Source organism: Lissotriton helveticus, chromosome 7, assembly GCF_964261635.1.
Source record: "Lissotriton helveticus chromosome 7, aLisHel1.1, whole genome shotgun sequence".
Classification (NCBI taxonomy): Eukaryota; Metazoa; Chordata; class Amphibia; order Caudata; family Salamandridae; genus Lissotriton; species Lissotriton helveticus.
Genome location: NC_136068.1, coordinates 185847755 through 185873438, shown reverse-complemented (window position 1 = coordinate 185873438; position 25684 = coordinate 185847755). Strand labels below are relative to the sequence as shown.

General features: G+C 42.5%; 1 protein-coding gene across 2 annotated transcripts in view; it reads left to right on the top strand.

Annotated features, from left to right (window-relative positions):
• The window catches only part of NCOA5 (nuclear receptor coactivator 5), a 42940-nt gene that overhangs the window by 900 nt on the left and 16356 nt on the right, over nt 1-25684 (top strand). Inside the window, exons 2-6 of one of the 2 annotated variants that reach the window (XM_078651913.1) lie at nt 12878-13061; nt 14033-14140; nt 15610-15676; nt 18655-18963; nt 23617-23717. In XM_078651913.1, coding sequence (XP_078508039.1) covers nt 12902-13061; nt 14033-14140; nt 15610-15676; nt 18655-18963; nt 23617-23717 — 745 coding nt within the window. In that variant the 5' untranslated portion in view covers nt 12878-12901. The remainder of the gene's footprint in view (nt 1-12877; nt 13062-14032; nt 14141-15609; nt 15677-18654; nt 18964-23616; nt 23718-25684) is intronic. The other variant, XM_078651914.1, reaches the window with a different exon arrangement.

Genomic DNA, 25684 nt, shown 5'->3' with positions numbered 1-25684 from the left:
TGCTATGGTGTTATAGATATTTTCAAGAAAAGTTAAAGCAAAAGGGGGTTTAAGGATCCACCTCATAGGATCTTTAGTTACAATTTGGCTTGACAATGGCTATTTGAATGCATAATGGTACTCCTTACTGTTAAAGTATTATTGGTTAAAGGTGTTGACGTTTAACAACGTAACATTTTGGTGTTGAGAGTATAGTACCTTTTGATTTAAATGTCATTCGCGTTGGCATTTGTCTTGTTTAAGACTTTAATAGCATACACATTCCTCCTGTGGTTTTTTTCGAGCCTAGCTATCAAGGGGCAAGATTAGCCCACTTTAGCAACTGTGCCCGTTTGGAGAAGGACACTGCTGTCGTCTTGCTTGCAGTATATTTGCACCATCCCTTTTTGTCGCTATATTGAATGCTTTATTTTACAATTTATTTATTGCGGGCAGTAAAGGACACAAAACTGCGTTTGACTTTTATTGATATTGGACCCATTCCAAAGTCCAAGCACATGCACCAGAGTGGGGTGACGGCAATGCCAATGCATGCCCATGTACCTGCAAACTCCTTCCTATGTACTGAAGCTAGTCAGCCCCCTTTGGTCGGCATAATTGCCCTTTATCCATGAAAATCATTAATTCACCACATCTGCAACAAAAGGAGAGCGATACGCTATAAAAAAAAAAGCAGAAGTCAGTCTCAACTTACGCACACTTCGAGTCTAGTCTTGTAATACTAATTTTGGCTAACTTCCATCACTAATACAATATGAACAATAGAAAAAGCTTCCTGCTTTTCCGTTATGTCCCACCCAGAATTTATACATTTTCTGCAGCTTTTCCCTGTGTTTGACTTTTCACACCACACTTGCAGACTACAATTAAAACATTCTTGCTGCTCCAAATATCCTGTTACATATTCAAGATAAGTTTCTCAGCAAGCATACAACTGGAAGAAAAAACACTTAAGGCAGACTGCTTTTAGACCTTTTTTGAAAGTTGGCTGTAGGTTATTTCTATATACAAATGTGCAACTTAATATGTACGTTTAACACATTTAAACAACATTATAGTGTTTTTCTTTTTTTACATAATAGTTCAGTTTGTGGGCAAGTGACCGGTAACAGAATAATTAGGGCCTAAATCAGGGATTTGATTCTATCACACGCGTTCCTGGAGTCGTCGCCGCAAGCACGACACAACTCCAGCAATGCATGGAGAGGTCTATCCTCGCGTGCTGCGTTATAAGTTTTTGACACACTGGCGTCCTAGAAGTGGCGCAGTGAAATCTTGTAGCTTTCTTTTTTTTTTTTTGCGTGGGAACGCCCACCCTGCATACATTATACCTGACACAGGTATAATGTGACGCAAGGCTTTACAATGTGACACATCTCCCTAGGTGCGTCACATTATAAATGGGCTGCATTTTTTGCGCTGCTGCTGTGTCACAAAAAGTGGCGCAGCCACAACACTAAAATTATGCATGGTGCTTGTAAACCTGCCTGCGTGTTTTAACTTTTCTCACTTTAGTTGCTAGTATGTTGTAATGTGTCCAAAAGCCCGGTCTGGAAGGGTCCCATTCCAATAGTCATTGTTCAGTTGATATGTAGGAACTTCAGTTTTGAGGCTTTTCCTGTAGAACGTGCTGTGAATTTGTGGCTCGTATCATTCAACAGCGTTTAGCCCTGAGCCCTTGGCGTGGCTTTCTCAAGATGCTGTTTGGATGATCAGGATTATAGTAGCTTAGCATAGTTTCTTCAATTCAGACCCTTTGTCTCAGTTGGCCTATTGTGTGAACAAAGTATTCCTGGAGCCATTGGAGCATTTTATATTCTCATGCTTGTGCAGATTATGTAAACCAGTTTCCCTATTTTGGAGCCTTTGTAGTCTTATTGATTTTGAGATTTATTGGGAGGTCTGTTAAGTAAATGTTCCAGTAAACTGTCTGCCGTAACCAAGGCTCTTGGCTCCACTCGATAGTTTTTTATTTTTATTTTGAGAAACAAACATTACTCGCAATTCCTAACAATTAACATAGTTTACAATTTGCCTTGGTCTAAAATGTGTCCCACTCTCGGCCGTTACGTTTCTAGATGCTGCTGGGCTGATCCACAACTCCTCCAGCGCAAAGAGTGCTTCATGTCCCCTCACCTCTGGGAAGACTGGCTGTTAGGCAGGCACCATCCCTTTTAGTACACTAGTCCTTTTGAGTAGTCTGCGGAGCACTCCCATCTCCGATCATAAAGGGTTTTGAACTGGAACAAAGTGGGGTGGTTTTAGTCCAACTTTTTATGCACTGTTTTTAGATGTTGCTCTACTGTCTCAAACTGTGAAACCGGATGGTTCTTTCAAGTTGGCTGCCAGCCCAACAGAAAGAGTAATCATTGACCTGAAAAAAGAGCCAGCCTCCTAGAAACTGACTAGTCTCTCTCGACCAAGACTGTAATTCACGCCTCACTCCCTACCATCAACCAAATGCCACTGGTCCCAAAGACCAATGAGCCGATTCTCTCTCTAACGGCCTTGTGGAATTTCTAAAGGTATCTGTCTTGCTCCTCACTTTGTCTGTCTCTTCTCCCGCTAGCTACTAGAATGCAGGTGATACAAGAACACCGTGTCCTCCAATACTTGGGGACACACACACCTACTTCATGATCTTGTTAAACTACACATGTGCACACCTGTGACATACACCTGGAATGTCATTGCAAGGTACTGGGCAGATACATAATAGCAGAAATTTACTTAGGCGGGCTATTATGTTTGCTCCTTATAAGAGATGTAACAAGCATTGCAATAGGTCTCGTCTTAGGGACCATATAAGTGTTTAGCCATGCAACAGTTGATGTTGTTGCACCAAGGATATTGCGCTGCGTAACTAAATACATATAAGGTCCCAAAAGCAAGACCTATTGGCTATGCCAGTGCTTGCATTTGCAATGCAACGGTCTCGCATTACTGAAGGTTTGAGCTAATGGCGTTGCAAATAATGTTTGTTGGTTATTTTTCCGTTTTTTCCCAAATAGCCTAGCAGTTGCGTAAGGGTGCAGAACCTTGTGACCAACAGAGGTCCCTATTCACCTCCACAGGGACACTTCTTAACAGCCTGTGGTGTGGCATCCTCTTCTTGCTTCGTGGATTTTATTTTATTATTTAGGCTACTGCTGGAATATATATATATATATTTTTTTAAAGGAAAAGGAACTAAGAATTGTAAGTAACAAAAGGATAGCTCTGTCAAAGGCAGTAATCCACTGGAGGTACTTGCAGTATAAAAATAAGGGGGATTATCCCGTGTAAAGTGCCCACAACACCACAAAGTCGAGTTTGCAGTGAAAGTTTACTTTTAAAAGCAGGGCTGCTTTTAAAATGACCTCAGGCTCTCAGTATTGCACACATGCAAGTGCAACAAAGGCAGCTGGTCTCTTAACTGCCTGTCCCTATCATACTAGGATCTTGTAGGTAGTCTTTATCCCCTTGCCCTATTATCTACCATGGACTTGTAGGGTAGGTCATGCCAGTTAAGTGTACCTCAATGTGTGTTTTTGTGTGGAACATGGCACTGGGCCTGACTAACATTGCCCAGGACACAGTCAGCTACCACCGGTTCCATTCAGCATGAACAAGCATTGGCATAGCCAATGGGTCTCGTCTTTGGGACCATATAAGTGTATAGCCATGCAACGGTTGCTGTTGCACCAAGGATATTGTGCTGCATAACTAAATACTGATAAGAACACAAAAGCGAGACCTGTTGGCTATGCCAATGCATGTTTTAGAGTGAGTAGCAGGCATGTGTGTTTTGCTTCTGTGTGTAGGTGTAATACTCCGTATAACTGTGTGCCTGTGTAGTGGCATGTGCTTGGTTAAGCTGTGTCCTAGTGTGTTTTTATGTGTTTGTGTTGTAAGTATTGTAGGCCTGCGTGTGTTGCATCTGACGGTGGGTGCCACGTCACTGCCTTCCAGTGCGTTTATTTGTGTAGTATGCTTGGTGAGTCTCTTTCCTTTGCCTTGTGTGGTGCGTTTGTGCCAGTCGATGTATTTGTGGCTGAGTCAGTCTGGTGTTATGTTTCCGGCTTATGAGAGGTGCAGCTTCCGGTCAGTGGCGCTTGTAGTCGGAGGGGCATGGGCAGCAGGTACAATGAGTAAAACAGAGTAGAAAAACAGGGCACAACGTGTGCACACAACTAATGTGCTGCAACACACACCGCCAGCCTGATTCAGGGGCAGTATTGGGGGTGTGCTAAATCTTCCACCAGTAGGCAGAGTGGAGATGCAGGGGCTCTTAGAAGGGGTGAAAAAACTATGCCTCATTAACATGCAAATGGTATTTCAAAGATCTGTAAAGTACTGGGGTGCGGCTGTGTGTGTGTGTGTGCGCCCGGGAAGCTGTCTCAGCCCGCGGTGACACACACTGGGGGGTTGAAGCGACTGGCTACTTGTGCCCTGCTTCAATAGGGTGCACTCCAAAAATACCCCACAAAGTTTACACAAGGGCGAATGTTAACCCCGCTCCCCCGATATCAAATCGGGCTCCTGAACTACAGAGGCGGTGACAAAGGCTTGCAGTTTTAGAGCTACGGGCTGGTTTACATACACCCCTAACGGTGTTGCCCGAAAGTAATTAAATAACTAAACATGCGCGTTAGAGACGGACCGTGCAGAAAATGAAAGAACACTGCTATAGTTCTGCGAAAACGCTACGTTTTGCTCCGCGTGGCAAATTAATTAAGTGCGTCCGAGGCGGATCTGCAGTTAACCAACTGCAGCACATATGAACAAGCTCTCAGCATTGCGTAAAGGCTGCTTTTTAGGGCTCGGCTGAACGCGCGGCAGCGCGTCTCCGCCGAAGCTCTTTTGTCGGCATGTGTGCTTCACAGGAGACAATCCTGGCCGCGCGCATCGCCTTTGAGGCGATTTGAAACTGGCACGCGCCGTGCTCGGCCAGGCTGTCTCCTGGGAAGCACAAACATACCCAGGCACACCTCCCCCTGCACGCATGCGGCCACACACACACAAGCGCAGACAGACACTCCCCCCAGTGTCTGCCCCTACCGTTCTCAGTCCTCGACTCCGATCAAGGGGCCCGCTGGGTATGGCCGCTTCCCAATCCAGGCGGCAACCGTTGTTACCTGTAGCCGTGAGTTGGAGCTACAGTTCGTGATGAGGGCGAGGATCCTCGGCAGCGGCGTCAGGTTAATCGGTGCCGCATCAGTCTGCGGACCACCGGGGGTGCGACAATGTCCCATGCCTCCCAGTGCTGCAGCGGAGGAGCACCTCCGATGCTGGTCCTCTCAGGCGCAGGAGACGTGGTCTGCTGGCGAGGTGTTGGTGCGCTGCCCGCTCGTCACCCGGGCCGCGTAGCGCGGGCCTTCCCAGTTGTAGCCAGCCTTGACGACCTCGAGCCGGGGCCGCCCTTTACGTGAGGCCGCTGCCGCAGCGCGGCGCACGACTGGCAGGCCGCGCCCTCCACTGTCCGTCGCCCCCCGGGCAATCCGCAATTCTCTGCCACCAGAGTGTGAGCATGCAAATTCAGGAGCTCCTCGAAGCCATGAGGTGTCGGTCAGGCCCCCGTGGAAGCTAGCTGCGGCTGTGTTTGGTGCACGGCGACGAGGAGCCCGGATCTAAGTGTCCCTCCTCGCCTCCATCTTGGCCACGCCCCCTTGTGTCTTTTTAAAGGTTGAGAATGCATGTGATAGTTTGGATCTGTCGGGTTTCCACACAAACAACAAATAATTCTGCCTTGATGGAAGATAAACGGTACACAGTATGTCTCTTGAAGATGTCCCACCTTTCCAAATGCTTCATGGGGATAACCTGTATTTGGAAAGCTTTTCATAGCCTCCAGGGAAGGTCAAAGTAGTCTTTTTGGAAACAGTGCCAATCTTAGTATGAAATGACATCCGCACTGGTGGTGTTAATTCTAATGTGTGTCTGCTACCTCCGGCTTCGCTGGGCAGCCCCGAACTCCTCGTTGCTGCTTGATCTGGGAGTCCTTGGGGCCGCCCCGACCCCCTGTTGGTCCTGAGTTCTCTGCCGCGCTCCGGGCTCCTCTCTGCGGCTGCAGCCCTCTGCTCTCTGCCACTGACCTCGGCCTCCCTCGGCTCGCACACTCCCCGATCCCTCTCTCAGACCCCGGAGGTCTCCGCTCCTCCTCCTTCTCCCGGCCCGCACTTCCCTCCTCCACAACTCATCCCCCTCCCCTGATTTGGACGTCCTTTTCCAGGACACCCCTCCTCTGCACCTCCTCCTCCTTCTCTCGGTCTCACCACCCCACCGGCGTGGCTAGGGGGGCGGTCCGCCCCAGGTGGCACTATATTGAGGGTGGCGGCTGCTTCCCTGCAGTGGCACACACTTGGCAAAGAGCTGCTGGCACGCAGTATTCATAACTGGACCTGACCCTCCACTGCCCACACCAGAGACTGTGTGTTTGTTATGGGGTGAGTGAGGAAGAATCATGCAGCTGCAGCATGGGCAATATTAATGAATGGTTCCCTCTGCAGTCGTGCAAGTGTACCTCATGCACAAAGAACATGTACAGTATCAGTGCCCGCCTCCGTCAGCATTAGTGCAAAATAATGCCGAGACCATTGCATTGTAGATGCTTGTTTATAATTGCATCGCGCTTTCACTTTAAGTGAGAGCGAATGGCAAAAATACGCAACTGCATTTGTTAGTTGAGGGCTCGTTGGCGTGGCCCCTCCTGGCTCGGTGTCACGGGTGCATTTGCACTGCGCAGCACACACGCACATTACAAACACTTACCCAAAGCCCTCCAGTTATAATGTATTTGTGGCTGAGTCAAACTGGTGTTATGATGTTTCCGGTGTATTAGAGGCATGGAGAACTGAAAGTCAAGGCAGTCTCTAATGTCGGCCGACTCCAAGACAAACCAGCGCGGCCCATGCTCACAATGCGTGATATTTATAATGGCTTCATCGATTTGCACGCAGGGACTGGATGCTTTACTGACGGCGAGAAAGAAAAGTCCCCAGTGTCATGCCGCGAGTAAAGCATCCAGTCCGTGCGTGCACATCTTTGTCCCTCTGCGTGCACTCTGGAATTGTATCGATTTCTAGGTCCTTCCCATGGCTAGAGCAGCGCATGCGCGCTGCCAACACCAGGCGAGACCTAAAATGGGGGCGAACAGACCAAAAAGGTTAACTTTCTAACAGTGACAATTACCACACTCTGTACCATTTCCAATTAAAAGGGTGCTCACTCCCAGCACCAACCGTCCAAAATGCCCCAATAATTGCACAAGACTAACACAAAAGAGAAGCTCTCCTATAGACACATTAGGAAAAAGATAGTCCAGTAGAGACTTACATTTGAACATGAAATGCCAAGTCAGAAATCAGTTACATCAAATTCAAATCTCTATATGTAGACCTCACAATAAAAGTATGTTTTGAAGATGGTAGTTTTGTATTTCTTTGCTTCAGCTTTAATAGTTACGGTTAAGGACACTAACCTGTTTCGTCCCGAAAAATTGCGTCTGTATTCAGTTGTATTTACTTTGCATATTAAATAAGATATCACTGTTTTTTATGATTTTGGTGCCTACTGATTTTTATCTTGCACACAGTTTTATGTTTGTATTAATGTTTGCTTGCACCACAATGTCTTCTTTAGAAAGCTTTCAGAAATTGAAATGTGGAAACTAGTGATTTATATTGGAATGTTTGGTATGTGGGTGTTTTTAACCATGTTTCTGTATGTGTTGGTCTAATGTGTACATAATGTTTGATTTTGTATTGTATGTGCTCCTACATTTTGCGTTTTTAACAGCCCTGAAGAAGTTCTAATCTTTCGGAACGAAACGTGTTGGCTGTGCCCTTCTCCTTTACTTTTAACGTTGAAGCAAATAAAGAACTGTTGTCTTCAAAAGGTGCTTGTATTATGATGTCTACATATATTGATTTGAATTTGATGCAACTTTGACTTCTGACTCTTACTTGGGATGTCATGTTCTAATTTTAAGTCTCTAAAGATGTTCTTTTTCCTAATGTGTTTATAAGAGTGCTTTTCTCTTTGTTTTGCATTTGTATATATGTTGTTTTATAAGTAGGCAGTTGTTTCCAACAAGTTTCCCTGCTTATTATCCAACGGGCATTATTGAGCTTTGTATGTCTTTTACATACATTCACAATACGAGTGCAACGGTGTCAATTGCAGCAGGGGCATGCAGCTTTAGGCTATATGGCTACCTATTTGAAAGGGAAAGCCTGTACAATCAGCTGTAGATAACGGACACCGTTTGGGAATTTTGGCACTTGTGCATAGAATGATCTGTGGTGTTGGTATCAATATCTGAAATTATTTTAATACATTTTAGGATTTTGAGAACTTATGGTCTGTGATAGAATAAAGCCAATACAACATCAGTTGATAATTGAGGGAATACATGGACATCTTTAATAGGAAACACATTAGTATGGGGAAATTGGGATGGAAAGAAGTGTTGACCAAGCGGTTAAAGTTAGGTATTGATGCCCATCGTATAATTAAAGGCACATGATTCAATACGCTATTCCACCACTTGTGCACCAGTCTCAAGTGCCTCCAAAATGGTGTTTGAGTGAAACCTAACGCGTTGAGCTTCTTCCTTTCTAAATGTTGTTCGCAGTTTTGTTTTACTTTGGAGCTGGGTGCCTTTTGCCATTTTCTACAGTAAAACTGATTGTGTGAAACGTGCAAAACTAAATTAGTCCGATAATGCGGCTGCACGTTATTACACCACTTGTAATAAAATGTGCATCTCATTTATTCTGCTCGTTAGTCAAGTTCTAAATCTGCATTCAGTTTTGAAATTGTGCCTTCACTAAATAACGCCTCTGGAACTGTCTCAGTCCAACTTGGATAACCTAGAATACATCCTTCTTGCCACCATAATTAAATTACTTGGAAGGTGTTTAATGTTTTTGATTTCCAGCTGCAGATAGGCTACCTTACAGCCTAGGAACTGGTGGTTATTATTGCACAATCAAATTTGTGACGCATTTAAATACCTCCAGTCATTCTGTCAGCAGTAAAAGGCTGGTAAGATAACATTTTCTGTCTGTTGTGGCGTTGCTCCGTGACTTACAACTGCACCAGAAAATATGTTTTGGTTAATACAAGTTATGGAGTTAGAATGGGGTGTATGACAGGTGCTGCAAATTCATATTATTTAAGAAAAATCTCCGGTTGGAAACAATCAATGTTTCCACTGGCCTGGTTTGAGGTTATATCATTGATTGCCAGGTAAGTTGTGTTTGTTATTTTTAGATCCTCTGTGTAAGAGGACTGGCAACGGAAATGTACCACATTGAGTTTGCAACTAGTTTACAGCTTGTGTTGTATATACATATGCTTTGCATCCTACCCCTTCCATTGATGGGTTGACCATTCTGAAGTTTCTTTTCCTTCAAAGTCTTTGTTTCTGTCTCAGTCAAGACCATGAAATGGAGAAAGCAGTTGAAGCATAGCTATATTCTTGCAATGGCTTGCAATCTTTTCCCGGCCAAGGCTCCAGGTGGTTAGAGAGGTTTGCGAAGCATTGAACGTGGGGAAACAACCCGTTTAAGTATTTACTAAATTGATAACCACCACACTGTCTTTAATTAATTTAGCGGGATAAGGGCGCTCACCTTTCGGGGTATTGCTCCAAGAGAAGAACCAAAGTCCCTCTGCATAATCAAGCTCCAAAGCACTAACGCAAGTCCAACCAAACTACTTTTGTTCAGGGTTTCCAACAATGCAAATAGGACGTAAGGCTGATTAGGGTTCACATTAAATGAGAAGTAATTCGTAAAATTGCAAACTCGTCAAACATGCAAACACAAACACCTTTTACTCGATCGTCACAATTGCATCCCAAAAGAAAATTAAGATTTTGTTTGGAGCAACTGTCAACAATTTAAATCCCCCCCTCAATTTCTGTCCCTTCCTCCTACATAATTAATAAAAAGATGAAAATTCAGCAGGAGGATCAAACGAGTTGCAGTGCAAAGTGATGTGTTTAAAAAATAAGGTGCATGACTGAGGAATTATTTGAGCAGCCCACAAAGGCATAGCCTCTAGCTTAAACACGTTCCCATCAGGCAGCGTTCCGAGGACAGCAATCTATCATCGCCTTAACCTGCAAGTGGACGTAGAGCGAGCGAATTTACTGAAGGCACCAACTACCTAGTACTGAAGTCTTTTTTTTCTGTGCATGCATGCAAGTTAAAACATTTCATGACTGATTGAAAATGAAAAAACTGTCTAAACCAGATAAATTGGTCTGAGAATTTAGTGAAATTAAAAGGCTTCACCACAGGATTCTATTTTGAGAGAGAGTTCATGCCCAACTCGTGCGAGATTTCACTGTAGACTGAATAGCTGGTGCCACAATTATTTCATGAATTGACAATTCACAGGTATTAATTTTCTGTTGGGCATCAGTGGCATAAATGGAGGAGATTACGTAATATGTTCCTCAAACATTCAACCGCTCCGAAGTTTGAGGAACTCAAAACTGTTGTCCATGCCCGAATGCTCTGTACTCTAGTCTAGATTGACCCCAGTACTGATGGAGAAAATACCAATTGAATTCCGTTTTAGTAGACCAGCAGTTCAACATGATCTTGTAAGTATTTATTTTGTTGAAACCATCTTTTCAGCCTGGAGGTGTTTGAGATGCTGAAACAAAAGAAGATAAACTGTAAAATAAGTGACTCCAAATTCAACTTTGCCGGTAGTATAATAGAACATGCTTATGTCACAGGCTAAAGATAACGGCACCAGTCGTGCCAACTAGCTGGCAACAGCAATTTAGACCAGCTCTGCAGGTAACGGGAACATTTTCGGGGACATGTTAGATCCAGAGCAAGAGGCTCCTAAAGTAGTGGGCCCACACCCTTGTTATTCTAAACCACATATCCTCAAATGCCTGTAGCTTTTTCCACAAGTGTGGGGAGATCTACTCTGATCAGTGGGTTTTCTTTAAATAATCGGCTAGTGTTACTGAAGAAGTTTAACAGTTATTCCATTACTGCAGCTCCCATAACCATCCAATAAGGGGAATAATCCTCCTCCTTCCCAAACGTGTAAAAACAAAAAAAAAAATGCAACGTCTGACAGCAAGCGCTTTCTAAGCAGTAAAGTGGACATTTTGCAAACTATTGTAATCGTTATCCTACTTGATTTACAAGCTTCGGTTTAAGACTGACATTAAGTATCCTTCTATGCGTTACACAAGCCCAATATTGATAGTAAGTTGAATTGACAGCCAAATCTATCTGCTTAATGAAGAATGGTCAACATGCATCTATTTTATGATGAGGACTATAAAGGTATTCATTGAAGTTCTTAGAATTATCCCACCAAAATGCAACCAGTACCATATTAGAACTTCAGAACATCTTTCGAACTATTGCACTCGTGCATACTCCAGAAGTTGATATGGAAAGTGATATTAAGTGGTTGTAACATCACTGCGCATAGTCGGTAAGATATTGGCTTTCGGTGGAAGAACAATACTTAATAGCTTAAAGATGGGTTTTTTCCATTTAAAAAAAAAAAACGCTTTTTGTTGCCCTTGCACAACCCAATTGAGCCAACGCAGTGTAAAGATTGTATTTCTGAGGTTAGATGCGTTCAGGTTTGGTTTTCAAGGATGAAGGTAACACTTTTAAGAATACGCCATGTCCGTAGTTCTCTGCCAGGGGGAGCAACAGTGCTGCACTTGAGGAATATACCATTTGCTGACTCTCATCCACAAGTAGCCCACGTCCGGCAGACGGTTAAAAAAAACTTCATATTTAGCTCCTTTCTGTTATCCACTTTAAAATATATAATTTAGAGATCACGCACACTTTAGGGTTATTTGTTTTTAACAGTTCGTCCTCGGCTTGTGTTGTAGAATCACATGTGACCCGTCCTGGGCAAGAACAATAGAACAACTTGCACATTGAGGTCACAACACAGACCACTATTCCAATGGGGGAAAATACATGTAGCTATTCAGGGAACGTGTTCCAGGGTCACTCAAATGCTTATCCGAAAAGAAACAAAGATAAACCATTTGCAATATTCTGAACCCAAAACCTGGTGGCTGTAGTCTATTTCGTGTATCTAATGCATCACAAGATGTAATCTGAATTTTACAGGTGAGTAAAGTTTTTCTTTAAAAACATTCGTTTGAAACTTTAAATATTGGAGTAATCTACAACGGAGTAACTCCCGATAAAACGTTAAATCGGCATTTCTGTTCACGTGAGAGATCTCCTGAGATAAAGGGGGTGACTTGCAGAAGGTAAAGTTGTACTGCAATGCATTAATGTTAAAGTGTTCGCTTTGCCTCAACGGTTTTTTTTTTTTGGGGGGGGGGGGGGGGGGAAGAGGGTGTTTACTGTGATAACTTTTTTTTTTTTAAGGATCTTGTATCTTTTTCCTCCGGATTTCGCGTGGGAATCTTTCACTAAGATTTCTACGAACATACGGATAATTGTCTTATTTACAATGCGCTGTTTTACAAAAAAATATTTAGCACTACTGTGTGGTATTAATTGCTCAATGGTTCAGGTACGTTTAGGAACTAGTTTGTGCTTTTTCAAAGCAATTTTTCAATAGGAAAACAATTTTCCTGGTGCGTCCTTTTCACTTGGCTAAAGTCATCCTATGGCTTGAGCCCAACAAGTGCATAATATTACGGGTTCCACTGTTTGCTCAAACGTCTCGTTTACTCCTTGATTCCTTATGCAGATACGACTTGCGCATGCGCATCAGTAACGCTGGGCTGATTGCTCTCTGGCGCTCAAAATCCGTGTTAATTGAGCCTGCAGTTGCGTTAACTTTCACTTAAATTTACCTGCGTTTCTTTATGCACATGAAATGATATACTTGGCCGTTTTTCTTTTTTGCGAAGTTACGTTTGGACCGGAACAGCATCATGGCTGCTGCAAGAAGCAAGGGGGCAGGTGGCCAGGACAAACTAATCAGCAATAAACCCAAGGATTTAGAAAGGAGGATTTTTGTCGGCAATTTGCCCACATTCCAAATGACTCCCACAGAGTTGGAAGAAATGTTTTCCAAATATGGCAAGATCGTTGGTTAGTATTTTAATTTTATGTCTTTTATGAGCAAGAAGCAATATAATTGTTCTGCTTATGGATTGATCTTGTAAAGTTTGTTTTGCGTCACTTCAAATGAGGCACCTTGGGGTCACTCACACTTTTGACTGAATATGTAATGCATTTATCTTCCTTTTCCCTCATCTGCACTCTTACTTAAATGCATGGGTAATTAACCACATTCCTCAGGGCATTACAAAATTGATTTGAAAGTCTTCTTCACAGTTTTCTGGATCAGTTTACTACCACTAGGTCTGTGCGTTTTGACTCCGTCTATATTGATGGGTGTTTTTTTTTTTTTGTGGCAAGCAAATCAGTTTCCAGCTGGTCCACCCAAACGTCTCCACATACCTTTTCTTCCGTAGACACCCTGCGGTGGCCCAAATTCACTAGAGGAAATATGTTAATTACTGTTTTCTTATTCACTTTTATTATGGATTAAAAAGGTAAATTCACATGGTGCCTCATTTGTAGCAAAGTGACTGAAAGACACCAAGAACTGCTTAAAAAAGACGCTAGCCTCTAACATCAAAATAAGAATAAATTTCTCTTTATTGACCCAAAACAATTCTGATATTAAAACATTGTGTGCCAGAACTAGCAAATCACCTCTGTTTCTTCTATGTAGAGTTCGTTTTGCAAATTTCTCACCAGATACGTTTTAGTATTAACACACGCTACATACAACACACGCTACAACGCACCCGCTCTCACAATGCATTGACTGGCTTTTTCTTCTGACCTTGGCTATAGACCAAATCCATGGTACACTACTGTTAAGTAGTGGATCACGCAGCTGTTTAAAGTGAGCTGCTTGTATGCTCACTTTAATTCGGGACAGTTGTGATGAGCATAGTAGTTCTCTGAGGGCCATTTTAGATTGTGACATGCCGGGTGGACAGTGCTGTCCTGGAGATATAACTGTTCTTGCCCTGCTGTTACTTTTCCAGCACACAACATGCTCCGTGGCTTTGGTTTCGTGCAGTTTGAACGTCCTGAAGATGCCCAGGCTGCCGCGGACGGTGAGAATGGTCGTCTGTTAAAAGGGCATAAATTAGGTAAGGTTAACTTGTACACACCCCCGACTTGTGGCGCTGAAAAAATACAGCAGTCTGCGTACGCATGTAATACTACCGTATGGATAGTTGGTGGCCTTGTCCCACTTAGTGCAAGCTGATTGCACTTGTGCGGTGCGCTTTTAACGGTTGGCACATCTCGGTGGGATTTTCTTGTTTATTTTCCAAAAAGAATTTTACAACTTTGGGTGGGTTTTTTGTTGCAACGCTTTGCTTTTAGCATCATTTTTGCACATATTGGATGTTGTCTTTGCTTGATAAACAACTAACACGTCTGCTAATGGACGTTTGTGCCCTACCTGTGTCAATTTTTTTTTTTACTCGTGCTCACGGTTTTTCTTCTGTACTAAAGCGAATACGTAAAATCTCAAACTGTACCATCTCCTCTTATCAGTATCACAAATTTTGTAGCCCCCCTGAACATGAAATAAATTGCTACATTATGTTTCTACATCTCGGATACCCATATTTGCACATTTTCACATATCATGAAATCCATACCGATTTTTTTTTAAAGGAAATTCTTTTGTATACAAATGAAACTACCACTTACAATAACTATCCTCCAGTAGGGTGACCGAGGTAGTTTGTACATTACTTAATTGTGCACTCTATTTGCCGTCTGCCATTGTGCCCACTGCCAATACACCATGTAGAATTCAATGCAGGTATGCCTTCCTGTCCTCTTAACTGCTACTGTCTCATGGCTGCATTGATGCTTGTTGTGGGTCCTTGGTGACCGTTACCCTTTTTGCAATGCCTGCAGACAGAGCAGGTCTCTAGAAAGGTACTGAAAATCCCTGCTAAAAAAAAAATAGCTGGGGCCCGGATTAATACGTTTTTATCGGCTTTTTCTAGGCTGACGACTTGAGGCTTCCCTCTGTTTTCTGCTGACTTATGTAACTAGATCCAATTCGGATCACCCCCTCCACCTTTTTATTATATATTTTTCTCTACAAAGCTTTTTGTCAGTTACACTCGTCGCAAGGGGTGTCCAATACAAGTTTCTGCTTTTGGGTATCATGCCTGTTGCATTCCGTGGCTTTAAAGCTTAGAAGAACAGGCTCGTTGCATGTGTTGGAACCCGTGGGTGAAACTTCCTCCACCCGGATACTACATTTAGGATTGTGGTTTTTGAATGGTGGTTCTTTTACCGCCTTGTGCATTGCTCTGTGACCTGCCACCCCCTCCTCACAAAAAAGAGCTATTGTGGAAGGATGTCTGCCTGCTGTGATTTCCGAAAACGGAATGAATCTTCTGAAGAAACATGTCTAAGGATGTTTTTATTTTCTTAGTAGAATTAAAACTATAAGTCAGCCATGCGTGAGTGTGTTTATTTGCCTCTTGCGTTTTATTTGTTCATTCTTTAAAGTCTGTTTTCCCAATGATGTTTTTACAATCTTGTTTTATTTCCGTAGCATTGAATTGGATGGGTTGATTGTTCTTTTCAGATGTTAATATGGCAGCAGAAAGAAGAAATACGAATAAGACTCCTGCCAGGTCCAGCCCACCGCGAAGGTAAAGTACCGTGAAGCATTGAGTCGCCGCCGGACATTGGCATACCAGCTAGCCATGACTGCAGAACGTTTTCCACGTCCCCAACCCACCTGACAGTAGCTATTGGGATTCCTAGAGGGCAGAAAACATTTACAGACGGATGGTTGGTTAAAATCTCCTGACTAAAACACCATGTTCAGATGTTACTCCTTTTTCCTCGTCTGTTTATATCCCTGTTAAGCAGCCAGTATCGGCAAAATATTGACGGAGAAACGCTGAAAGATTATCACTTCAGGCTTTGGATTCTAACCGCCTTGTCAATTGCATCTCCAGTAGGGAGCTGAATTATTTCCGCATTTTGAAAAATCTTCCCTGCATTTGTGTTTATCCACAGTGCGAATCACTTTTCCCCTCGTGTTAACTTCGACATGCACCTACTAGATTTTAATAACCTTCGTCGTCTTTTAAATGCTGTCATCATTTGAACATTAATTTCAGAGGTTGACTTACCTTTACAAAAAAATGGTGTCAGTAATGACTTTGCAAGATTCTCCGTTTACATAGGAAACCTGTATGTATCTGAACATTGTTTTTAGCTGTACCTTTTTGTTTTTACCAGCATCCTTCTATGCCACATGCCTGGTCCCACATGGATGCAGTTTGCCAAAGCTGATGTTCTTACACAATAAGCAATTTCTCAGGATATCCCCACATTGCGCGAACCACCCACGTTTCCTCCCGTCATTTTTAATCTTCTCCTTTTGGAATTGTAACTCCGCCCAAAAGAGCATTTGGGTGCTATTTATTTCTGAATTTGGATGCATCTAGTGGACTACAACGCTCGACTGCTGTCCTGTATCAATTTACATGCTTCTTTTGTGTCGTACCGAACGGACCTTTTTTTTTAAAATTTATTATTAAAGCTAAAAAACGAACATCTTAAATTATGAACACAGTACTTAAACCATCTTGTGGCGTTGGTCACGATCAAACTACATTTAAACCATTAGGTACCACGAGATATCGCCGTATCGCTCACATTTTTTTTCTCTCCATATTTTCAGTCTACATCAAACTATGTGACTTAGTCAGATGTCCTTTATGGAATCTTGGCTGCATACTGCAATTCATTGGATAATCTGTTCTGGTTTAGGCTGCATAATGTCTACTTTTGTAGATCTATAGTATAGGAACAATTTACAATTGTCGCGCTATATAAAACTCCGTAAAATAAAAAAATTACATGGCGTACATATTAGGTCAAACTATAGACCTAATTGACTGACCGTTTAGAAATGGCATGCTATACTTTAGTGAGTACATTCCACTAACTTTCCCACCTGTAATTTAAGGTCTACTATGTACTTGTGCGAGTGTACTGCAGTGCATAGCGTTTAAAGGTGACCTGCAGTTCGTTTTTTTTATATCCGAGGATGTTTTAGGAATGACGAGCTGCGCTTACCAGCTATGAATGTACATTAACTTCTGCATGCCCCTAGGTCAATCCACTGCGTAGGACCTTTGAGTTGTAGAAAAAAATGATGCGCTGAGATATTCTGCATCGATTCTTTAACTTGTCAGGCCTGGGATAGGATCGCAGCGTGCAGTAATCCTCTGCGTCGGGCCTCATTTAAACATTACAATGCTCGGTTTCAGTTAGGTCAGTGATTGCTGTAGTGGTACATGTGGCAAGTTGCGCTTTTAATTTCCCAGCTGCACGCCTCTGATAGCAGACGTGAGTTTAAGGTAAGGGCTTAATGTTCCCGTCTTTTAGTGTAATATAGATGTTTTTATAGTTGCATGACTCCATACTAGAGGTTATTGTGGAGTTGTGATTTAAAAGTTCAAGACTTAAAACCTGATGCAATGCGTTTATTTTTTTAAGTGACTATCTGCAGTCCTCCCACAATCGTTGATATGATTTTAGAAACAATGATCACATGCCCCATGGCTTTTTTTCCCCACATGACCTACTTTCTTTGTCCGATTGTAGATATCGGTTACAAAGAGGGCCTTGTGTCATCACAGAACTGTGATCGAGAAATAAGTCTCGGTTGCTGCATTTACCTCCCATTACCATGTTATTAGAGACATGACCAAAAGCAGTCGAACCTTCGACGTGTCCTCTTTTTGGGATCCCGGCGATTTAGGGTGAGGGCCTGTTCCAATGTTCTGGACCCGTGGTTTGCTGATAGGATTAATGTACTGAAATGATAACCAAACCACGTTTTATGGCGACAGTTAAAATGAGTTCAGTCTTCAGGTTGAAGTCTAGATCTGATATTCTGGGCAAGCTAATTACTCTTGTGTGCCTACACCTACACATCTTGATGTGCGTGTCGGGTCTTGGTCATGTGTGAACATGCAGCATGAGTTACCATGGGCAGGTCTGTCATTGACTATTGGGTGTACAATTGCTCCACTGATTTTCAAAACTGTTAATGTCGTGAATCATACATTCTTGCTCTTGTAGACTGGGTATTCTGTGAACCCAGCACAGTTAATCGGCTTCGACATGTTGAGTGCCCTGAAATTAATGTTCTCCTGGCTTGTGCATTCACTATTTTTGTGTGGCTTTGGGAGTACTTTGGCTTTTATCCACTCTTTATTTACGCTCTGACTTGTAAGCACTGAATGGATCAAGACCTCATTCTAACAATACATTTGAACCACATAATTGACACATGTGGCCATAGAATATCTAAAGTTTGTTTCGTTGCAAAGTCCGTAGAAATCCACTATCTTGACTGTCCCGATTTTATATACACTTGATTTTTCCTGTTTTATTTTTCTTTATGAACGACACTTAAGTTTTCTAATGGCCGTTAAGAGTTGTATGTTAGGCCATCGTTTCAGCTATTTGGTATGTTCCTGCTGTTTCAAACCTTTTGTCTGGCAGGAAAGGTAGGTTTCACTTTGATGTCTGTGCCAGTAAAAGTAGAAATTGTCTTCCCGTATTTAATGTTTTTTTTCTCTTCTTTTTTTGGGTGCTTTCTCAGAGCTCCAAATGCGTTTGGAGATGGCCGTGATGATAGACGGGATCGATCACCTCTTCGTACCAGCCCAAGAAGAGACGCTAGGGATATTCGTGGTGCTAGAGAGATGCGAGACCTCCATGATCCTAGAGATGGCAGAGACCTTCGGGATCCCAGAGACCTAATTGACCATAGAGATATAAGAGACATGAGGAGTCTGCAAAGTCTTCGGAACCCTCTTGATATGCGTGACCTACGTGGCCCTCAAGATCTGAGAGACCCACTTTTTGATAGATTTCGTGATCTGAGAGCGGCACACGACCCCCTCTACAGGTATGGTTGATAGACTGCGTTTGTGGGAGCTGCATTGAAACCCAATCATCCCTATCGTTGTGCGACTGAGCATATTGTGCACTTACATTTCACTCCTAGCTTCTTTGCTGAAATGTTATGGTCTACAGTTTTGTGATGTGTTGTAGAAGGACAATTTGCTGAAATTAATTTCAACTTTGTTTAGTATTTGCTGTATTTAAAAGCTTGCATATGTTGTGACGGGGTCGCACACAACTGTAAAAATCAAATGGTGACGAATGTTATACCAAAGTTCGACACTTTGTAAATCAGAAGTACCATAGATATTGTATTCTCTCATTACTTTTCCAATCTCCTATTGGTACAGCGATATTTTTGCACATGGCCACTGTAATGTATTTTGTGAGCAGTGCTGGGTGTTTGAGCCATAATGTAGACTGACAACTGTGTTATTGAATGTACAAATTGGCTCGTTTTTGGTGTTTGGTATCTTCAAAGGCATATTTTATTTTTTTCTAGATCTGTTATGCACATTTCAATTTATCTGTAGGTTGAGTACACAATGTGACAAGTATATATTAAGAAGAAAAAAAATCCTAATTTAGTTTTAACCCCTACTAAACGCAAAAGCTACTGAGGGCTGTGGGGCTAGATAGACAGCAACGTCAAACTGAAAGGACAATGCATCTTATTATGGTAGTTTGCATTCTTGTCCTGGATTGGCTCATACAGTTAGTTTCTTTTGAAAACCTCCCAGTGAAATTCCCTTACTAATGAGCAACTATCTAGGACTTGTTAAAAGTTTAGAAAGGATCTCAAACCAGATTAATGTCCGTAAACGCATCATCTTGTGACAATCACAATCTCACAGCCTTGTCCAGTAGTTGGATATATTACTTGGCCCTTGAAACCTACAATGGGCACTCTCCTACTGTTTTCTGTACAGTCTTTTAACAGTGTTTCGAAGTGAAGTCCTGTTGAGTAAGATTCCACGTTTCTGACACTCCACTGACACATTTTCTTGACCCAGCTGCTGTGAACTAATTTTCCAGTGCTTCTGGCTCAATTTGTTCTACCCCTCTAGGAGGAAAGCAGGAGTAGGGACTGTACTGAGTGGGTTCAGAAAAAAATGTTTTCTAAGAGTAGTAGGGTAAGACAAGGCGGGTTATATTTTATCATCTTCTTTCATCGAATCTCCTCCCACTCTTAAAGAAATCTACTCTAGGCCTTATTACTTATGCAGTCACCGACCCATCACTTACCAACTCTTCCTTGCAGTTTCCCTCACATGTTTTCCTCCTTCCTTTCCAGCCAAAACCAATTTGTCCCCATAGGCCCATCCAGATCCCTATCATCTTCAGAGTCCCACAGGGTTCTGTATTGTTCTCTGTAATCTTCACCCTCTATTGAAAGCCTTGGGGTTCTACTCACAGATAACAGCTTCAAAACTCACCAATAGCCAAAAAGAAACCACTTTACTTCAAAGTCTTCTGCTCCAATACACGGAACACCTCAAACACTGTCTCGCCTCCTCTAGACCTGAAAGTCAAACACGAGCAGGAAAGAAAATGAACCTGGCTCATGAACTTTAATTTCTTGCAACCCCTTATTTTATTTAATTACATGACCCTTTAATTTCCACTGCACACCAGTCTCACCCTCAAACATATTGCCAAAGGAAAAAAAACTAAAAACATAGCTTCATTCTTGTTCATTATTTTTTAAAACATTTTTTAAGAAGGTGAAGTAGTTTATTTCTGAAAGCAACTTCATAACTGAAGTTAAGCTGTCTTCCTTGCACCTGTATTGTGGTAATGCCCTGCTCTATGGCCCCCCAGACTCCTCATAGATCCTCCTCAAGAAAATCCTACTCGCTGATGCTCTGTACATCTTGGGCTCGAAGAGATGTTCACATCATGCCCCTTCATTGACTCCCTTTACCATCCTGCAGCATCTTCAAAACTAGCCAAGTCATTTGCAAGGTCATCACGACCTACAACCCTGCTGATCTTGCAGACCAGCTCACAACTTATGGTGGATTGCTCTGCACACGTTTAGTCAGGATACCATCCGACTGGACACTTAAGTAGTGTAAACATGAATAGTTGAGCTCCCTTTTGTGGTAGGCACTACGGTAGCCTTTACATCATGGCATATATCCCAGCGAAAGCACAAGCAGACCTCTATAAGGCCGTTAATGCCTATTATGCGGTTGGGATTATTAGTTTGATAAGATTAAAACTGGTCACTAAATTGCTTTGGCATCAGTAGCTCTGGAAATGAAGCAGTTAAAATCAAACGGAAACGATGGTGGTGGCTTTGCTTTTGTTTTAACAGGTATTTGTCAATGCAATAAATTCAGAAATGTTAAAAGCCATTGTGGCTAATATACAGGACTGGACAAAATACAAATAATAGTGGAGGGTCAGAAGATATGGAATTCACAAGAGACTTACAGCCAGAGGGACGCTGGAAGTACCGACGGACAGAGCGGTGCTTCAATTACCTGAGCTGTTTGCCAGGTGAGGTGAGGCAGTACTCTCCTGCGTAATATGCTGGGAGAATGATCCTTCACTAATACCCAGGTGATACCTTTTCCTTTTTTATATTTCTTACACAACACTAGCAGTAGCGACACAGGTCCTGAGGAATGCAGTGGATACCTGTGTGATCCGGAATCCTGCTGAAACATGTCGACCAACCTGTTGGTAGCTATTAGTTGAAACTACCAATTTCGCTCTTTTTAATTCTTAGAAACTCTGAGGTCTGCAATAAATAATTTTTCCCCAGAGCTATCTAATTTTACATACCACTACCTTGCACTTTTTGCACTTTTTCACACCCCCTCGCACTGCTTTTCAGTAGCCCCCTGCGACCCAGATATATCATCACTGGTCCTTATGCTGTCAGTTTTGACCAAACTAATATACCATCCTTCATGGTTAGAAGGAACCCACATGATGAAAAGGGCGCCTAGGAAGAGCTACTGATGGGTATTTTTCAAAAACCACGAATGATGTACCCTGTCTAGTGGACTATTGCTACTAGTTCTATCACATAGTCGTCTCTTGTGAATTCCATATCTTCTGACCCTCCACTATTATTTGTATTTTGTCCAGTTACCTTCGGGGAGTGTAGTGCTGAGTGGTCATTAAAAATAATCCCTGAGACCCAAATCTACTCTTATTTATTTGATAATATACAGGACTTACATATTTTTTCTACGATCTTTGTGAAAGAACATACCCCCAGATGCATCAACAACCCATTTTGTGAGTCCTTAATAGCGAAAAATACCGATTCGCTATTAAGGAATAGCAAAATGGAATGCATCAAGAAATCACTAAAAAAAAATAGCGATTTCTTAGAATTCCTTAATTGCGACTCGCAAATTGCGAGTCGAAAGGAATACCTTCCCATTCATTTCTATGGGCCTAGAGGCCCATAGGAATGAATGGGAAGACCATCTCAATTTGCAAATCGCAATTAGCGAATCGCAAATTGAGATTGTGATTTCAAGGGTGTAGGGGTGTCCAAAGGACAATCTGTTGCACCCCTGAAATTGATCTGTGAACATATGTTGTGCATGTGTGTGCGCAACATGAAACTTTGAAAAATGCACTTTAGTTTATTTTAGTTTTTGCAAATTACCATGAAGTTGTACTTCATGGTAATTTGCGTGCCCTATTAGCGAATTCTCTATTTTTAAAACTTTTATGCATTGCATTTAAGGAATCTCAATTTGAGATTGCATATTCCTTAAATGCAAATAATCGCAATTTAGCGATTTCTCAATTTGCGATTTTTGCATTTGGGATGATGCATCCCAAATGCAAAAATACCGGTCGCAAAGGGGCAGATTCTGAGAATCTGCCCTTTTGCGAGCGTATTTTTGTTTGATGCATATAGCTGATAGAACCTTTGTTCAGGGAAGAGGTGTGGCGCAGCGGCCAGGGCGACTGACAATGGACGCTGGGGATCACGGTTCAATCCGCGGCAGCAGTGGTCTGCCCAGCACCATATGACTCTGGGCAATAGCTTGCTTAATCTTCCCCATGCCCCCCAGCGCCTTGACACCTTCGGGTAATTGTTTGCGCTTTACAAATGGACACTTACATTTTGAGGTCGGACCTTATTGCTTAGTTACGATCAGTTTATCTTTCACTTTGAAAACAATGGGGAAAAAACAAAATTTGCAAAAGTCTATGAACGGGTTAATGGTTATTTCTAAAGCGTTGTTTAGGCATATTTGCTGCAAGTTTACCCCCTCGAAAGGAGTACTGTTTTAGTTTTGCATTAAACATTTGCAGCGACCTACTTCAGTGGTGGCTGTCTGACACTTAATAAACATGTTGCTTTGCAAAAAACAAAGCCTGGAAACAAATTTGTCGTTACGGATCTATTGACATTTTTTGTAGTTTACTTCTTTTAGATAAACAGTTGAAAAGCCAATTTGTACTCGTTGGTGGAAACCGAACAAATGTCAACTGCCTAATTTGTGTTTCTACACACTGCTGCGTAAGATTGAAATGTGGTTTAAAAACCGGTGATTAACAAAGTTGGTTGAAGTTGCTATTAATATATTTATATTTTTTTTTGCACAGTGAGGAGTTTGCCTAACCTGTGATTTTTGACTTCCCAAGTCCATCAGTATTTCCATATTTTGTTTTCCAGGCGTGATGAGGTTTTGGATAGATTGATGCGTTATGAAGATTTGTATCGGAGGAAAGAAGATCTCTTGGACCGATTTCGAGATCTACCACTAAGTGCAGAAGGTTGGTATCCTCTTGTAAGAATAGTCTTTGGTGTAATGTTCGGAACAGATATCGACAGAACTTCCAAGCATGGTGTAGTGTGAAGCTATTGTTTTGTCAAGAGCACTTCCAAGGGGTACGAATGCTAAACCGCTACGTTTGAGAAATAAAAACATGGAATTCACACTACTTTTTTCCCTTTTCATAACCCCGTTTTCATTTGGCTGCCTAATGCTTACTTTTGGGATGTATCCTTTGTGTCCTTGTTCTTGTGAGAGGGATTTACAGTTGGTTCTTACAAATATTTCTGCCATGCATGAGATTGGCGGTTTGGCATTCTGAAATATTAGCAAATCCAGTCGTTAAGACATCCCTTTCCTCATTCCCTCACAATACCCCTCATGCCTTACTACAGTAGGCCTTTTGGCCTTAACTTGATTTATGGTGCTCTTATAATATTTAACGGTCTCATCCGTTGCCCTGATTATTTTTTTCATGTTCTGTTTTCGGGCCTGATTTTAATGATGCAAATACAATTAGAAGGCAGACATTTACACAAAGACAAGCTGGGTCAGATGGAGCCTTAGATGCATGCATGGTTGAAGTCCTGCTCTGGTCGTTCTGGGCTCTAGTTTTCTAAATTTTCTGACTTCACCAGTCTTACAAACTTGAATTATCCAGCTGTTGGATTGGGAAATCATTGGTGAACACATATTTCCTTTCTTGGGAAGGAAAAATACCCTATGTAAGTTCTTTTCTGAACAGGCTATATTGTTAATAGACATGCACATCCCAACTGTAGTCTGAATGCAGCTTGCCAGTCGGAAAATGATAATGTCATGCTTGCAAAGTCAGTCAGTTGCCTCTTGTGTCTCTGCCAAGAGATGCTTTTACAACCTCGGCCCCTGCCTTTTGAACTAGAGACTGGGCTACCATGCCCAAAGAAAAAGGGTAAGGAGGAATAACAGACATGATTGTGGTAATAGTTTGGAGATTAAAGATTCACTAGGGAGGAACCCACTCCAGGTATGTCCATGGTGGAGCATCTCCAGGGAAGCGCAAGTGGAAGGACCACTTAGTCAAAACGAAGTCTGTTCCTGAAGATTACCAAAGGAAGAATCCACTGGCTCAGGGATTACATTACTATTACTTTCACTTTTTTTCCCTCCAGAATTATTTTTTTGGTCTGGCAATGCAGATTTGTCAGATCCTTTTTCTCAACCACCTATTGAAGGCGAGCACTTGGCAGATGTAAATCCAGCTACTATATGGGCTTCTAGCTCGAGTGGAGAAAAATTAGCCCTCGGAAGAACAGTCCATCCTGGATTGCCAGGTGTGATCCCCTACCGCACGGAAACTAAGCATCCTCTAGCCCGGATTTCTCCTATTTAGATCTCTGCAGTAGGGTGTAGCTTGAGTCCTATGGCAATTGCGTATTTTATGATCTGTGTTCCTGATTTCTATATCCAGGGGATGTGACGCTTGCCAAATGTCCTGCATTAGGTTGAGGTACAGGGAGGGTATCTACCGCCGCCCCCCCATGTGGAGGTCAGGGAGCACTCCGCTGCAATTTAAATTTTTTGGTAGAAGTGATCTCTTCTCCCTGAAGGGACCCAGTCTCAAACTCCTCTAGGCGACCTCTGGTTCTTGACATCACTGCTGCTCTTCCTCAGTTTGCCTTGATGCATCTCGTTCCAGGTACTATGCACCCGCCTCCACCCCCACCCCTGTACTGGTCCTTTGAAAATTGACTCTTTTAGACTTTGTTGGTAGCCAAGACCACCATCCAAGACATCTAGTCAGATGACCTCCTATAAAGGGTAAGTCCTGTGGACCCACCAGAGTTCTCGGCTTGAGGCACTTGTGCCAATCCTGTCATGCTTTGGCCACTGCACTGCCATTCCTCTTGATAAGACTGACAACACCATCTGTCTGTGCAAGGTAAGCAATTGAACATTAGATTTTGACATTCCAGATTTTTTTTTTTT